Consider the following 17,703-nt stretch of genomic DNA (forward strand, 5'->3'; position numbering starts at 1 on the left):
GGGAGAGGAGGAGGCAGAGGCCAGCCGGGAGCGCAGCCTGCTCACGGCACCCGGGAAGTCCCGTTCTCACGACTGTCTCCAAAATGCAATTTCTGCCTGCTTCTTATGTGCTCTTCTCCACTCTGTGAGTAAGTGGCACACAGGACCACCCCCCGGGCTCCAGGGCAGATGTCCTGACGCCCACACCCACATACCCAACAGGTTTCCCACCCCCAGACAGATCTCCACCACGGCTCCTCATCCCCAGAGATTGCCTTCCCAACAGGTCCCTATTTTTGGAGGGCTGGCCTCGTCCTCAGGGGGCCCCTCCAAATCCAGCCTCAATGTGACCCTGCACTCAGTCCCCCCGACTGCCCCGACCTCTTCTGTTTCCCAGGGGACCAGGAGCTAACGGGAGGTCTCTGTGTGTCTCAGCAGCAAGCTCAGGGCCGGCTGGGGCAGGTGTCAGGAGCAGGAATAGAGTAAGCCACACATGGACGCGGTCAGACTGTCTGCCGTGACCCCAGCATCTCCTGCTCCTCCGTAATCATCACAACTATGATGACAGGAGGGTCACAGGCTGCGAGGCATGAGGTGGGAGCCAGGCGAGTGTCTCCACATCCAAAGGGAGAGAGTTAGACAAGAGTCAGTGCCATGCCACAAAATGACTGAAGTCTCAAGTGACTCACAGGATGACCCACATAAAAGCTCTCACAAGTGAGTAATTCCTGGACCTGCAATTTAGATCAATAGACTTGAAAAATCAAAGAAGGAAGTACGAGATTTCAAACGCGTCACACGCCACGCTGGCCAAACCCCGAGGCCAGGCTTCTCCAGGACTCCCGAGGTGACGTCTGGAGGTGTCTGGGCACCAGGGACCACGGGAGGCGGGTGGGGAGCGGTGAGGAAGGCCTTAGGCCTGAGCCTAAGCAACTCCATTTTTAAAACTCCAGTTTGAAACCTGCAGTCTCACTAGGCTTGCCTAACGGAGCCCTCCGGTGTGGTCCGCAGGCACAAACAAGTCACTTCTCCCCCCTGACAACTCAGAAGGAAGCCTCTGGCAGGCTGTGCTCACCCCATAAGAGGGAAAGGCAAGAAAATCGGGGTGGGACCACCAGACCAGATGCTTCAACCCCAGGGTAATGATGTCACCGAGAGACCCGGTGGCAGCTGACAGGGAGTGAAAGGTGGTCCGAAGCCCCCAACTTTACTGTAAATGAAGGAGCAAATGAACAGACATTCCGCCCAAACAAGGAGGCACACAGCCTCAGAGCCTGAGGAGGCCCTGGACTGACATCCCACCTCTTGTCACTGTTTGCTGACCCTCTGCTGGTCCTCACGGCCCTCAAACTCTACAGCCACGACTTCTCCCTGTGATCCTCTCAGCTGGCCATCAGCCCACCCCAGGGGAAGTCTGCCTGTTCCTGACCCGATCACCGCATCTGAGTGAGTGGGCATCTGTGGACTTGGAGCCTAAGCCTGAGACTTTACACCCAGCACCTGAACTTACATGTAGAAGGAATGTCGGTCAGGAGCCCGTCATGGCTGAGTGTGACTGCAGTGCTGTGAATTAATTAATCTAGAACTGTGTGCTGTGAATCGATTATGTCTATTGCAGCGCCTTGCACTAAGGATCGTTGTTTTCTTGATCAAGAACCTACAGAGGGGCTGGGGCTGGGGCTCAGTGGTAGAGCGCTCATCTAGCATGTGCGAGGTGCTGGGTCCCATCCTTAGCACCACATATAAGTAAAGAAATAAAATAAAGTTAAAAAAAAAAAAGCACGTGGACATTCTTTCTCTCCCCCCTCGACTGCAGATGTGGCCCCTTTTGCCCCTTGCGACTGGAGCAGAAAATACAGAGACAGAAGAGGCCACAGAGACACACCAGCAGGCTGCAGGGCGGTCTTCCCCTGGGGTGGAGCGGAGGCCTCCTGGTCAGCTACACAGTTCAGAAGGAGGGAGAGCCCAAGAGGCAGGGCCAGAGAGGGGAGCAGAGGCGGCGAGGGCCGAGGGGAGGGATGGAGAGGCAGAGGCGGGAGGCCGGCGAGGCCACAGAGCAGTCAGTGGCCTCCCTGGAGCGAGACGGGAGCTGGGCTGGCTTTGAGCAGAGGTGTGTGGTGACCCAGGTGTGGCAGGGACCACTGAAAGTGGGCTGGGGGCACGGGCGTGCTCTTTGGTGGAGGGCTTGCCAAACACGTGGGAGGCCCTGGATCTCATCGCCAGTGGCACTAAAAATAAAATTAAAAAAAAAAAAAAAAAGAAAGTGCAAGGCGGCAGGGACAGTGGCTGCTGGCTGCACCCAGGCCCACGGAAGGTGGTGGCTGTCCCCTGGTGGGATTAAAATAGAATCCCAGCAGGCCGAGCTCACGTGCGTGTTGCCTTGACGCGTGACGTGTGCGCTAACACGAAGAGGGACGGAAACCCAGCGGAGGGGTGAGAATCACCCTCACCTGGGGGGAGCATCAGGGGCGCAGAGCTGCCCTCCCTGACCCAGAGGCCCCGCGGCGCAGTCAGGCCTGGAACCCGGCAGCAGGTCTGCGTGGACCAGGGGATGTGCCACGAAGGCCCATCATCCCCGTCAAGGACCCCTCGCTGTGGGCAGGAGCAGAGCCACAAATCGTCACCAGGAACAGGGCAGAGTCAGACTCAGCCCCAGGGGCCCAAATACAGGGTGAGGAAGTTTCAAGCACAAAAGAAAAGTCACAGAAAAGCAGCTGCTGAGGGGCTGTGCCTCCTGCTAACCAAGGGCCACTCTGCACCTGGCGCCGGTACCTCACAGAGCAGAAAGCCAGCAGCAGGCTCGCTAGGTCCCAGGTCACCGGGCACCTGCCTGTCCTGGCAGGGTCCTCCACGGTCTCGTTTCTGATGAGCAAATAACAGACAGCGAGTCCCTGGGGGAGCTCACTGCGGTGCTGGGAGGGCAGCGGTGCTGGTCACTCTGGGCCAACACTCCGCCACGGGCTGCCTCTGGCCCCACAGGAAACCTTAACAGCACTGTAAGTCACCGTGCACTGAGGCTGGGTCACAAGGGCAGCGGGAGAAGCGGGCACCAAGGCCCTGGAAACAGGAGAGAGCAGCCAGTGCTGGATGACCCTGCTGGTCACCCCACGTGCGCTGGCCCACACAGGCACCCCGCATCAGCCAGTGTCGTGGGGACACCAAGTGCAACGGCAGCATCATGAATAAGGGCTTGCACGGGGGAAGGTGTTGCGGGTGAGGGGCCTGGGGGTCGGGGCTCCGGTGCTTGTGTCTGTGCCCTCTGTACTGCACGTGGTCAGAGCATCCCTGGGGTCAGAGGCAGGATCTGCCTGGAGGAGAAGAACTGCCCAGGCCAGCCCAAACCTGCTGGGGCAAGGCCGTGTGGCCACACGCTGTGGGGACCTCCATGAGCAGAGTCACCCAGGGGCCATGGTGAGCCAGGCGAGGCGGGAGGTGGGACCGGAAGCCAGGACCCCAGCTGCTGCTCATTGGTCCCAACCTTGTCCCACACCATCTGCGGTGGCCTCCTTCTCAGGCGCAGCAGCCCTGCCAGGCACTCCGCATCTGCAACACCCACTGCGCCCCGCTGCCCGGCTGCTCCCCAGCACCTCACAGGTCACCTGCGGGGAGGTTACACACTGCCATTCCCCCTGCAGCAAAAACAGTCCAGCCTCCTGGAGCAGGGCACAAGTGTGGCCCCAGAGCCACAGACACTCCAGAGCCATGGCAGACCACCCGTGTGGCCTCTGAGGGCCTCAGACCCAACCTTCTAAATCCAAGGCCACCCATGCTGCTCCTCTGCTCCTTCCAGAAACCGCTGTCCCTGTGGCACCCCGACCGAGCCTGGGGAATAGTGCGCCACCCACGTACCAGGTTGCCCACAAGCCAGGGCCCCTGGGCTCCTCCTCCATCTCCATCACCATGTCTGCCTCCAACATCCCTACCCTGCTGCCCCGAGAGTCTCCCACGGAACCTGTCACTGCACAGCCACCCACTGTGCCCCTGAAACCTCCTCCTCAGGTGGCCCAGTGAGCACCCGGACAGGTCTAACAGATGTCATCGCTGTACCTGGGTCTGCCAGCGGCTTCTCCCAACCCCTCGGGATGTAGCTAGACCCCTTTGCACAGCCCCTGCCTGTCGCTGCCCAGCCCCTGCCCTGTGTCCTGCCCAGCCTGCCCCAAACCAAACAGGGAGCACACCCTGACCTCGGGGCATCAGTCCTGCAGGCTCTGTTGGAGCCTGAGAGCAGGAGGCTGGTCCCCGCCCAGCACAGCTCCAGGGTCATTTCATCCTGACCCGGGGCCCACGCTGGCCTGCGTTCCAGTGGCCTTGCCCGCTGCACAAAGAGCTGTGGGGGCGTCCACAGGGGCCTCCCCGACACCAAGTCAGCCCAGGACCTCGCTGGCAGCAAGCTGACTCCACTGGCTTACCAGAGGCCTGTCCCAAGAGCAAGGGCCACCCTGAGAGTGACTCATGCCAGCATACGAGAGGCAGGTTCCCCACAACACCCAAAGGTAGATGCCAGGGTCCTCGTGCCACAGACAAGGAACCAACGCGAGGGCAGATGACTCACCCAAGTCACCACGGGCAGCTTTGGGAAATCTACCAGGAAGTTCTTTCCTTCACAGTCTGGAGCGCAGGGACCCGTTACTCAGATGCCTGTGTCCTGCCCCGGATCACCTGCCCAGGTCTCACCTTCAGCAGAGTCCCATCTGGCCAATCCTTGTCCCAGAGCCTTCCCACCACCACACGGGACACTGGCCAAGGCTTCCCCAGAACAGCTGCCTCACAGCACTGGAGCTGGCTGGGGGCGCAGCCGGAGCAGGCGGCCAGCCGGGCACCTAATTTACCACGGAGCAGGCGGCCAGCCGGGCACCCATTTTACCACGCCCCACAGTAAACAGCCTGCACTTCTCTGCAGCGCTGGCCGCCATCAGGTCCAGAGGGCAAAGCTCACCTGACCGGCTCTCACCTCTGAACCCTCTGACTGGGTCTTTCCTCCAACAATGGGAGGACCCACCTCCGGGCAGTTAGTACTGGTTCAAATACCAGAACTGGCGTTACAGTGCATTAGAATGTCCTCCTGCGGCAGGCCTTCCCCAAACAGGAGACCTTATAAGCAGACCTTGGTGAGAGTTTGCAGCTCTGACAACAGATGACTCCCCTGCGCCCTCAGGACCAGCCTGGCTGAGCCTCGGTGTGCACTCTACAGCGCAGGCGGCAGTCAGAGGCCTTGCACTCCAGAAAAGCCAGGGGCCTGGCTCCCTATTCTGGCCAATGCTTGAGTTTGCAGCTGCCCTGTCTGCTGACCACTGCAGCACGGGCAGCCACCCGGCCACGCTGGCCGGGCCCAGCGAGGGGACTCCGAGTTCCATCATCTGTGGTTTCCATCCCATTCTCTGTTTCTGGCTCTGACGTTAGGGGCTCCTGGACACTCCTGGACACACGGCATTCCGCGGGCTTCCTGGGTACCTCGAGGGCAGCAAGGTCTGTGGCGACACAGGTGCGCGTGCACGTAAATACACACGTGGCGAAGGGGGCCAGGGGGGCAGGACACGCTCCTCTGCAGGGTTCCTGGCAGCCATCTGGGAGGCCCCCCGGGGCCTCAGGTCTCATGGGAACACGTAACAGTGAAGCCAGATTTAAAGTTAGGTAGTCAGTGTAGTTGGGTAGAGCGGGTCTAATACTGAGTGAAATCTAAAATGGAGGCCGTGCTGAGAATGATTCCGGAAACACAGGACAACTCATGGAATGTTAATGAAGTCCCGAAAAGGCCCTAGGCCAAAGTCCACCCCAAAGAAATGTTAATGGAGCCCAGGAAACAGCCCCCAACAGATTTGGAGATAGCCCATCCCAGAGAAGTGATAAGCCCATCCCAAAAAGTGATAATTAAGTCCTTCCTGCCCTTTGGCCCACCTGGGTCCTAACCCTTCCCCCTGGCATTCCATCACCAAACCTATAAAAAGGGGAACACTTTTGCCCGCCAACGGATTCCACCTCTTGGGTCCCCTTCTTCCTCGGGAGAAGTCTTTTCTGCTGTCCTTTAATAAACTTCTAATTTCCACTCTGACCTGGCCTGGGCGTGTGCTTTTCTGGTGTTATTCTTCAACATCGGGGAAGCAAGGACTCGTCACCGGCCAAGAGCGGTAACAACAGAACAAGGGCACGCTGGGAGCTCTGCTGCGGAGAGCAGGTGAGGAAGGGGCATCTTGCCCTGGGCACACCAGCCTAGGCAGGGGCACCAGCCACAAGGGCTCCCCTGGGGAAGGACACCTGGGAGTCACGTTTCCTGGCAACAGCCACAGGATGGATTCTGCTATGTGAGCACCTGACCTCATTAAAATGACAGACGAGCATTTGCCTATGAAAACCACTGCCCAGTGCCACTGGACCCAGAAACACCTGCAGGCCGCGGTTCACCTGCCGGGCTGGGTGCGCAGCTCACAGGTAGAGCACATGCCTCGAAGGCTCAAGGCCCTGGGCTTAATCCCCGGAAAAATAAACAAACAAAACCAAAAAAGCCCATCACTTAAGAGTGGTCACACAATCCTGCCCGGTCCAAAGGTCCTGGCCTCCGGTGAGTCAGCCTGAGGCCCGGGGTAGCTCTGCAGGTGCTGGGGCTTGCGGTGTTTGGAAAGGAGTGCCAAGAAGACCTACTGGTGACCTCAAGTGTCTTCCACACCCAGGGTCTAATCCACCGTCACCCACAGAAGCCACCACGTGGCCACAGATTCCAGAACAGACAAAAACAGAGTCCCAGACGGGACTGCAGGAGCTTTGCACGGGTCCACAGAGCACGGGCACAGGTCCTGGAGGGGACGATGGAGGGGACGATGGAGGGGACGATGGAGGGGACGTCACAGCTCTGCTGCAGGAGGGAGGGCATGTGATGCACAGGTCCTGGAGGGGACATCAGCTCTGCTGCAGGAGGAGGGCATGTGGTGCACAGTACCCCCAGTGCACAGCGTGGACTCACTGCTCTGACTGTTGGCAGAACACACAGGTGGTCACCTACGGTCCTGCCTGTCCCAAACCTCCATGGCCCTTTGGATAGACCCAATTATAACCCTACTGGACAGACAAGGACATAAAGGCAGCAGAAAAGCAAGCGGAGGCCCCTGCAAGGCCCCCTGACAGCAGGCCAGGCGTCGCTGGGTGAGCTCTGCTCCTGACTGACCAGGGACTGGGAGGGTGCTCCCAGCTGTCCCCAGCTTCCCTGAGCACCCGCATGTGACGCACCCCCTGGGACCCAGCTCTAGGTAGGAGTGGGGCAGACGGCTGCTGGACCTCCTGAGTGGCAGCACCCAAAACCGCAGTGTGAATTCAGAGCAGGAGGAAGGCCACACGTCCGGGCAGACCAAAGTGGCCTCAAGAGACCGCGGCTTCCGCTGAGAACAAAGGGCATTGTGAGTCTCGCCCACACGCGTGTTTCCCTGAGCGTGAATGTCACTTAAGGTAACTTTCCACTCCTAAACACGAAGCCAGGACCTTGCTGGAGTCAAACCTGCTGCCAGGGACTCGGCGTCCAGCACTCACTGCCCCTGCTGCCTGGAGGCACCCTCCACCAGGGGATGCCGAGGCCGTCCCCTCACAGTCCAGCTTGCTGTGTGAGGGGGGAGTGGCACCAGCTGTGTCCCGTTTGATTTTTATGTGAAATCTTCTGATTTTAAAAAGTTGGCTACAAGTCTAAAAGGAACAGGGAGACTCAGCCCTCCAGGCAGACACACCCACCACCCCTGGAGCCTGGGGCCGTGCACAGCCCTGGTGCGGCTGATCCTGGTACTCTGAGCCCGAGGTGGCAGCAAACCCAGTCCCCGAGCCATTTCTCCAGTCTAGTCTGATGAAGGCGGGTCTCCACCCACCCCACCTCCCTCGTCTTCCTCACCAAAGTCACGTTCACACCCGTCTCTGTCTCTGGCCCCAAAGATGCTACTTGTTAAGGGGGACGGATGAAGGCGGGGTCAGGCCCTGAGGTCCAGCCCAGCTCCGGTGCCACCCAGCTGTGCACCTTGGGCCCTTTGCTTCACTTCTCTGTGCTTCTGTCACTTCGTCTGCAAAGGGGGGTCCGCGAGCATTGATGGGTCGTCACCGGGAGCAAGCTGAGAAGGCGTCTGGCCTGGTCAGGGCTGATGAGTGGCAGCTGTCACTGCTGCCCACCCCTCTGACAGCACACTGACTCACACGTGTCACACCTTCTGAAGAGACAAATGCCACCTGGGTAGGGGCAGGAAGGGGACAGGGACAGGACTGAGCTAAAGAGGGACCCGGAGGGCAGAGGGCAGAGGGCGAGCGGAGCAGCCAGGTTCCCACTGCCCGGTCAGGCACGTGGAGGGGGCGCCAGCTGGGCACAGCTGAGGTCCAGCCCGCCGTGCAGTCCTGCTCTACCTTTCCAGATCCTTCTGCCCTAAAGTCCCCGCTGTGCTGTCCTCCTGGGGGCAGTCAGCTCTCAGGTACACGAGTGGATCCCGCGACCAAAGAGGGGCCCCTAAAGCCCAGACAGCCGCCCTCAGCCTCCATTCACGGCTGAGTGTGCTGAGCCTCTACCCTGCAGCAGAGGTCGTCTAGACAGGAGGCACCAACAGGAACCCTGCCCTCTGGCAGTGAGCACTCTCACCAGAAGTCACAAGCCATACGAACCAGTCCACCACTTCACCCGCTTAGCCACGGTGTCCATGCTGTGGAAAGCAGGGCTGGCAGTACAGGGGCAGGGGACCTGCACAAGGAAGTGAGACCAGGGCAGACTGGATGGGGCGAACGAAGGAGCCTCACCCAGGGGCGCAGCCAGTACAAAGGCCCTGAGGCACGGGGAGGCAGTGGGGTTGAGCCAGGGTTGGGAGCCTGAAAGCTCAGGCTTGAGGCTCCTGAGCCGACTGCTCCTCCTGTTGGGGGAACTAGGGAGCCCTGAGGGCTAAACCACCACAACCTGAGCCCCCAGCCCCTGCCCCTGAGTGAGGACAGCTCTGCCTCTGGTCATGCCAGGCCCAGTGCCTGGACACTTCACCTCCAAGAGAGGCCTGGGGCTGCCCATCTGGACCCGAGGGTTCCACCTGCAGGCCCAGGAAATGCTCATGGGGTGCAGAGGCTGCAGGAAGAGTGGGAGGAGTGGCTGGGGGTGCACTCCACCCAGGGCCCTGGGACTTGTCAGGGAGGGTGGGCAGGACAGGAGCCCAGGAACTCAGTCCCAAACCCAAAATCCTAACCAAGAACTTCTAGCAGAGCACCGCTCTGGCTGGAAAACTCCGCACCTTCCATGGAAGGTTCCATAATGGTCTCCGAGGACCAGGTCTGGTCACCAGGCAGAAGCCCAGTATCCTCTCCCCTGTGGAGTACCACTGGATACTCTGGACAAGACTGAAGAAAGGGCAACTGACCAAGGGCCCTAAAAGTCCATGTCCAGCAGGCGACGGCCAGAGAGGCTGGCCCTGAAGCAGCAGCAGTGTGCACAAGCCCCAGCTCGGGACCAAGGGCAGCTGTGCTGTGGAGCAGCAGGGCGGGTGACTCGGTGAAAACCAGAAAGCACAACCCCCGGGCCAGGGGGTGGGGGACCTCGGCGGGGGGTGGGGCAGGACAAAGTCCCGGCTCACCTGGCTGCCCATGTGCAGAGCCCGCAGAGAAGCCCACTACTAGCCACCCACCACCCAAGTGCAGCCTCACCTGATGACAAAAGCAGTGGCAAGGCCTGGAAGGCTGAGCTGGCGGGACGTGGCCACCTGCACTGAGAGGGACTTGCCGTCTGTGCCCACCAGGCCGAGCACGGCTGGAAGTGGGGAGGACCCTCCAACAGGGCGGAGTCTTAGCACAGTGTCCGGGACTCAAGTCAAATTCATTCATCAGCATTTTCAGAGCCAGGAAGTGCCCGGCACCCAGGGAGCCCGTCGCCTGATGCCAAGCCTGAAGGACTGGCATGGGAGTCACAGGTATAAATGGAGGTGGCTGTGGTCCCCACGCTCTCTTTGTGCAGGCAAACTTGCACATGCTGGAGGGAACGGAAAGAAGCCCCCGAGAGAGGCAGGACACCGTGGGGCAGTGAGCACTGGAAAGTTAGCCTGTGAACGGCCAGGTCACCTGATGGCCAGAGCAGAACCACGGACGCAGGAGGGCACTCCGGGGTGGAGCTCTTCGGAAGCATCCGGGTTTTAAACAAAAATCAGCTGAATAAAACCAGACCAGTAGGGCTGAGGCTGCAGCCCAGTAGTAGAGCACTCGCCCAGCACGTGTAAGGCACTGGGTTCGATCCTCAGCACCACATATAAGTTAATAAATACATAGAGGTCCATCAACAACAACAACAACAACACAGAGCAGGAGGTGACATCGCTGAGACAGCCACAGGGCAGAACCTGAGAACAGCCACCACACACTCCCACAAGGAGAGCGCAGCCTGGCAGAGGAGGAGGTCCAACCAGGGAGAGGTGCTGCAGGGAAGAGCCTGGTGGAATTTCAGAACTGAACCCAGTGACCAAACAGACAGTGCAGGGAGCGCTCCCCGCAGACGCAGCGTCGGAGGCGGCATCAGCCAACAGGAAGATGACCGCGGGGAGCTACCCGTCTGAAGGACACCCAGACAATGACAGGCCCTCAAGGACAAGAAGGTGAGCACAGAGGGGAGACAGACTCAGTGCCACTTCCTGCCGCCTGGAGCGCTCTTGGCTGTGCGCCAGGGCTGGAGCCTCACAACACCCCGCGGCTCTAAACGCGAGGGGAGGAAGCAGGGAGCCCACCGAGTCCCACAGGGAGAGCCACCGAAGGCCGTCCCCACTTCACTCCCAGGTACCTCGCCCCCCAGAGACCCTAGGAGGGGCACCCGAGCAACCCAAAAAGGCCACATCGATGCTGGTAAACAGGGCATTTCCCCACGTGGGCTACACGTATAGAATGTTTAAGGCACACAGATAGATCAAAATAAACTTCTACCAACACCTAAGTAGTGCCCAGGGCAGAGGGAAAAGGAAAGAGACGAACGAGAAAACAGAAAACAAACCAGACGGCAGCTTGACCCCTCGCATCCGCGGCCTACGTTCTGAAAAGCCCAGCTGGTCAGGGGTGAGCCCATCCACAGGACTGAGGCCATCGGGACAGACGGAATTTCATGCTGAGAAATCACTGTGAACCTCAGGGCGAGAGCCGTTGAAAGTAAAGGACGAGGACAGGGACACCATGCAGACACTGACCAAAAGGAGGCGGGGTGGCCACATCAGCATCAGCCAAGGGCAGGACCAGAGACGGAGGGGTCCCAGCACGAGGACATCGTCCCCCATCAGCTGTGGACACCATCCCTCATCGACTTACTTACGCCGCCTTACAGACGCCGGTCCCCGGGTTAAAAAGCCAGCGTGTTCTCTGTCCTTTCTGGATCCCATCTTGGTCAGGAAGACCTCCCTCCACTCCAAGGCTACGAATTGTCCTCTGTTTTCTTGTGAGGACTTACTTTTACATGCAAATCTTAAATCCATCTGATTCTGATTTCCAGAAACTTTCTACCTTTAAACAGTAAAAAAGGTCTTTGTAGGGGCTGGGGCTGGGGCTCAGTGGCAGAGCACTTGCCCCACATGTGTAGGGCACTGGGTTCGATCCTCAGCACCACATAAAATAAACAAATTAAAAAAAAAAAAAAAAAAGGTGTTTGTAATGTTCATGTGGTAAAACGCTGGACAACATGACTAGGAATGTCCCGCCTCCTACCTGACCATGCACCGGAGGGAAGGGGAGCAGAGGCCGGGGCACCCTTACTGCACAGCCCCAGGTGGAGATGGCCAACAACAGGGAGGCAGGAACCAGCATCAAACAATGGCCACTGACACAGAGGGAATTCAGGACACCGCAGGGACAGCACGGCTGCCCCCCTGAGACACTGGCAGAGAGGCACCCCCACCCCACCCCCCGGGGGAGACAGCAGGGCAGGGACAGCCACCTGGGGACGGGTCTGGGTGTGGCTACTGCTCCCTGGGAAAGCTCACACAGTGGCACTTATCAAAACTCATTGCATATGCTCGTAAAACATGGGGACTCCACCGCAGGCACAGACACCTCAATAAAGTTGTTCTTTTAAAATCATGTTTTAGCCTGGCACCATGGTGCACACCTCAGCTCCTTGGGAGCCGCAGCTGGGGCGACAGCCCAGATACCACTTCAGTCGGCTTCCAAGTTCAGCTAGCCACCCACTTTGAGAACCTCCCCACCCTGGTTTCCTGTTTTCAGTCTGCCCTACTTCCGACCAGGCCCGGCCAGAGGAGCACTGCCGGCTCAGCCTTCTCAATGGAGGCCTCAGCCGGCAGAAGCCCCGCCCTCCGCGCTGCTGGTCCTTCTCTGCTCGGGACCCCTGTCACTTTCCCAGCTGGGGCCTGGGGAAGAGTGTGGGCCTGGGTTCAGAGCCCGCTCCCCACTGCACACCTAGTGCCAGCAACTCTTAGCTTCCAGTTTTCAATCTGAAATAGGAGAAAATGAAAGAGCAGATGAAAGACCTGGGTAGCCTCCCCGCCTGATGCAGTGTCCCAGCCCATCCCCGGATTCCAGGGCTGCCTCCTGCGCCCTCTGGGAGCCTGGTTTTGCACAATCTCCCCCTCCCATCACCGACCCAGTCAATCCAGGTGTGTCCGCACCTGGGAGGGGCAGGGCCAGGAGCACCACCCACTAACAGTAATTGAATGTCCTGTGAGTTGGCTCACAGTCTGCCCTACTGACCCTACTGACCTCAAATGGAGAACAATCTAACTCGGGCCTGATTCCCTTCGGGGACTGCAAAATCAGCAGGGAGAAAGAGAGATGGTGGCTGCATCCAGCACTTCTGACCCACAAGGCAGCCCAGGACCCTCTGCAAGGGCCACTGCTGTCACACCAGGAGGCTCAGGTGATCCTACATAAACGCCCCTGTATACTCAGCAGGAATGAAGCAGTGACCTCTTCAGCAGACAGGAAGGGCAGGTGGCGGTGGAAGTGCTGGCTACCAAAACCAGCAGACTAAAAGCAGACACTGCCACCACACCAAACCCAGAATCTGGGGACCGGAGACTGCACCAGTGGCTGGCCACGTGTGCCACACAGAACAGCAAGCAGCTGCTTCCCACCCACACATGCCCCTGGAGGGGCTTCGTCCACGTCCACATGGCCGCTCAGGCCCAGGGGAGGCCAGATGGCCAGTGGGGAGGAGCACAGTAGCTGGCACTGGGTCCGAGAGCCTGGCACCCTGCCAGGGCGGGCTCTTAAGGCCCCTGAGCTCAGTCTCTTCCCTGCTGAAACTAGGAGTGGCTCCCACAGCAGCCACGGAGTCCAGCATGACAGGACAGAGGCCCTGCGGTGGGCACTCAGTGGGCGCTCGGGGAAACCCTGCCCTCACTGAAGCCAGAGGTTTTCAGGAAAGTGCAACCCACTTGGGCCCCAGGCCAGACATCAGTGTCACTGCACAAAAACAGAGAAGTGCGCCCTGGAAAGTGGTGTTGGGAGGCCGGGAGTGACGTCTGAGCACCACCTTCTCCCAGAGGGGACATGAGGAATGGGAACCAGACCAGTCTCAGCCACTCGGCCACAGACAGGCTCTCCGAGCCCACTGCTGCTGGAAATCGGGCGCAGGTTGTGGCTGCCCCTAGACTGACCCCACCCAGTTCCCCCGGGTTCCCAGTCCCACGGACCTGACTGCCCACCACAGACACCAGGCTGGGCAGCAGCTCAGCACACAGGCTCCAGGCCTAGCTGCTCGAGGCCCTGGATTTGGACCCCGGGGCTACAAAATGAGTTTTAAAAAGGCATCTCACACTCAGAGCGAGCAGAGCACGTGACCACCATTGTCACCCCCATAATTAGAAACAAAACCCTCATCTGCCATCGGGGGCCCTCCCCAGGTCTCCACCGCCAATCCCTCCACACGAACCCTGAGGCCACCACGATCCCCACCTGAACTGGGCCCCAGGCCTCCCCGGTCACCTGCCTCATCCCTCCTGCCTGTTCTCCTTGCAGAGCCACAGGAATCCTTTGAGAAGTTAAATTGATTACAACCTTCCAGGGACTCCCATTCCACTCACAGTAAAGGCCAGTCCCCACTTGGCCCACAAGACCTCAGGGGACCTTGCTCTATTATCTCCCCCCAACACACACACATGGCCCTCATTCCTGTCACTTTGGCCTCTTGGTGTCTCAGGCCTTTGCACTTGCCACTTGTTGTTCTGCCTCGCGTTGCACTGATCCCTCCCTGTCACACAGAGTGCCCATCTCTCCAGGTCTCATCAAAGAAGACATGTATGTGAGGACCACTGGACCATCCTGTGCCAGAAAGCAATCACCCCACCTGGTCAACCTGGACGCTGTCTCTGTGGGGCTCTTCTCCCCAGGGGCCTAGCTCCATCAAACACACCTGTCTCTGTCCCCGTTTCTCCTCTAATGGAAAACGCCCCACGGCAGCAGTGGCCCAGGTCCTACAGGACCCGCCTGGCCCATCAACAGGCACCCAGTGCAAACCTCAGGGGCAAGCGCATGGCTCAGTGGTGAGGCCCGCACTTTGCATGCCCCCATCCCTAGCACCAGAAAGAAAACAAAACCAAAAACTGGCAGAAGAGGGAATGGATGAAGCTCACCACCCAGCACTAGCCGGCCTGGTTTCCTCTGCCTTGCTCATTGCTGCCCTCCCTGTCCAGTGGCCACCTTCTATAATCCCCCTTCCTCCCGGGGCCAAATGACCTCTCCTTTATAAGCCTCTGCCAATCTGTCGGCCACCAGACAACACTGCCCAAGGGCCCAGGGAGGGCAGCCGGGGTCCTCTTTCACGCCAGCCACTGCACCAGGGCCCTCCAGGGTGGGGTGTTTTTTCATGTTTAGCTAAATTAGGTTTCTTCAAATCCCCAGGTCGTCAAGGTGGGCAACCTGTTGCCCCCAGACCACTCCACCCCCAAGCAGGGAGCACATCAAAAGCCCCCTTCTCACTAGGGCAAGTTCCCACCCTGGAACTGGCAAGGTGCCTCTCCTTTTGAGATCCCTGCTAAATAGGAGCATCTGTCCTAAGGTTTAATGGGGGAGGGGCCTGGCAGCCCCTGGGGACCCATCCATGACCAATCTCCTAGCTCTGACCAGGGGACAGATCCCGGCTGTTGACTGGCTAGAGGGCCCCCAATGGGGGTCTCCACCACAGGAGGGGTGGGGGGCTACCAGCGCCCTCCCTTCCTATCTTCCTCTGACATCTTTCTCTCCTTGAGGCTCATTATAGTCCTGGTCCCTGGAGTGTATGTGCCCTCTGCCTGGGGACGGTTCCCTGCCAGCTGTCGCCAAGCACCCAGGCATCCCCTTTCCCATCCCTGTACCCAGTCCTCTCTACCCCCAGTCCCTTGGCCCTTTCCATCCCGCTCCCCGCCCCCATCCAGGTCCCCCCAACCTGGTCCCTCTGCCCTCCCCATCCGGTCCCCCATCTCGGTGCCCCCATCCCGGCCGTCCGCCTCCACCCTCCGGGCCGGCCCTGCCCGGAGCTCGGGCGGCGCAGGCCCCGGGCGGACGCGGCTCCAGATCCCCCGGACCCTGGGCGGCCACACTCACCCGTGCCGGGCGCGTCGGGCCCGGGCCCCGGGCTCGGCCACCAGCGCAGCAGCGCCCGCGCGGGCTCCAGGCTCACGGCGCAGCGCTGCTGCTTCACCCACAGCACGGAGCGCAGCGGCTCCGCCGCCCCCATCGCCCCAGCGCGGCCGGCGCGGCCTGGTCACCGGGCGGGGGGCGCGCGGACGCCGGGGGGCGCGGGACCGTTAGCGGCCCCTGCAGTCGCCGGGGCGGCGGCGCGGGCAGGCGGAGGGGAGGCGGCGCTGCGTCACCCCGTACGCAGGCGGCGGGCGGCGGGGACCCGGGACGGCGCCGGGAGGGGACCGCGGACCAGGTGCGGGCTGGGGAGCGGCCTGGGTGGGCGCGCCGGGAGGGGGCGCGGGGGACAGGAGGGGGCGGGACACGGGGGACAGGAGGGGGCGGGACGCGGGGCCAGAGGGGAGGGCGGGACGCGGGGCGGGAGGAGGACGTGGGCGGGGGTGAAGGGAAGGGGCCTGGGCGGGACGGGGTGTCAGAGGAGGGGACCTGGAGACAGAGTGGGCCTGGGCATGGTCGCAGCGCAGCCAGGTGCGCTGGCAGCAGCGAGGGCAGCGGCCGGGGCAGCGGCGCAGGCGACCCTCCAGCCCAGCTGGACGCCGGCGGAGCTCAGCAGCGTCTGCCCGGAGGGCGGTAAAGACGGGCGGGGTCGGGGCGGCGCAGAAACGCTGCCTGGCAGCGGTGCGCGGGCGTCCGGGGCTGCCGGCCGGGCAGTGGGGTCCCCCGCAGCGGCGTGACCTTGGGCGTCGGTCTTCTTGGATCCCTGGTATCTGTGGGCCCGGGAGGGGCCTGGCGCTTGGCAGGGAAGGCTTGCTGGAGAGGGAGGTCTCCTTCCCAGGGGCAGAGGGAGCAGGCCCTGAGGACAGCTCTGGAGCCTGCCATCACTAAGGAGACAGAGAAGGGGGACCCAACATCAGCTGACCCCTCCCCTCCCGAGCAGGCCCAAAGGACAAGAGCCACAGAGCCTGAGTGCTTTGTGGAATCATCACCCCTGGGACCCTGGAGTCTTCTATCTCATTATCCAGCCAGAGCAGCATCCTCTTCCCTGGGAGGTGTCCTTGCCCCAGATAAAGGGACCCCCAGCACTACATAGGCAGGATCTGTCCCTGCCCTAAGCATGTCTGTCCCCTTTCATGTCCATCTCTGTCCCCAAGGTCAGCAGATAGTAAGCACTCAAATACTGCTTTAGTGGGTATTTATTTCTAACTTGTCAATGAGGGATCTTCAGCTCAGACATTCAGGAACTTGCCTGAAAGTTCAGGGTTTCTTGCTGGCACAGTGGCAGTTGCCTGTGATCTCAGCAATGCAGGAGTATGGAGTATCACAAGTTTGAGACCAGCCTCAAAAGGCTGGGGGCACTAAAGGAGGAGTTCAGTGGTAAAGCACCCCTGGGTTTAATCCTGAGTATGGAGAGAAAAAGAGCCCAGGTTTCTGGCTTGGCATAGCCAGGGCTTGCCTCAGAGTTTTGCTCCAGGACTGACAGGAAAGCCTGTCCTCCCCCTGAGCTCTTTGTGTCCAGCCCTGGTGCTGTAGGTGGAGGTGGGCGGGCCAGGTCTGGGGCCTGCATGCCGTGCCTGGCACTGGGTGGCTACATGTTCAGGTCTGATCCTGCCAGCTCCCTGGACCTGTCTACAGAGCAGGAACAGCTATGAATCATTGCTCCCCAGGAGCCCAGCTCCCACTCGGGCCAGTTGCAGCCAAAGCCCTAGGACAGTCCTGCAGCTTGGGATGGGCCCAGAGTTTGAACCACACCCTTGGGCAAGCTGGACCTGATCTCCCAGGGCAGTGGGTGGATGGCAGCAAGGCCTGCCCTGCTTCCTCCCTCCCACACTACTGCTCTGAGCCTTGGGAACTATGGATGTGAAACCTCTTTGGAAAGCTCATGCCAATGTGAGACTGGTGCTCGTGCCAAGGCTGCTATGTGTGGAGGGGTTTCCAGGCAGAGTGGGCAGAGGCTTGGGAATGCCAGCCTCCCTTCTGGAGCCTCTTCCTCCTCCTCCCTGTGGCCAGGGACTTTCAGCTTCTTCACGTTTACTCATTCAGTGTCCTGCATTGACCACAAAGTCTTGCAGCCAGCTCGGGAGGCCCAGAGCCCAGGAGGCCCAGAGCCCAGGGAGATGGCCACATCAGCCACCAGACACTAGTGGAGCTCTAAGCAGCACCCTAGTGTGATATGGTCCTAGGATAGACCCTGCCCTT

General features: G+C 60.3%; 1 protein-coding gene across 3 annotated transcripts in view; it reads right to left on the reverse strand.

Moving 5' to 3' along the window:
* Positions 1–16,026, reverse strand: part of Cerk (ceramide kinase) — a 48,918-nt gene extending 32,892 nt beyond the window's left edge. For 2 of the 3 annotated variants that reach the window (XM_076855495.2, XM_076855494.2), the window contains exon 1: positions 15,472–16,026. In XM_076855495.2, coding sequence (XP_076711610.2) covers positions 15,472–15,604 — 133 coding nt within the window. In that variant the 5' untranslated portion in view covers positions 15,605–16,026. Of the gene's footprint in view, positions 1–11,247; positions 11,292–15,471 lie in introns of those variants that run through there. The other variant, XM_076855496.2, reaches the window with a different exon arrangement.
* Positions 16,027–17,703: the final 1,677 nt, after the last annotated feature.

Source organism: Callospermophilus lateralis, chromosome 4 (genome assembly GCF_048772815.1).
Source record: "Callospermophilus lateralis isolate mCalLat2 chromosome 4, mCalLat2.hap1, whole genome shotgun sequence".
In the NCBI taxonomy this organism is placed as follows: domain Eukaryota; kingdom Metazoa; phylum Chordata; class Mammalia; order Rodentia; family Sciuridae; genus Callospermophilus; species Callospermophilus lateralis.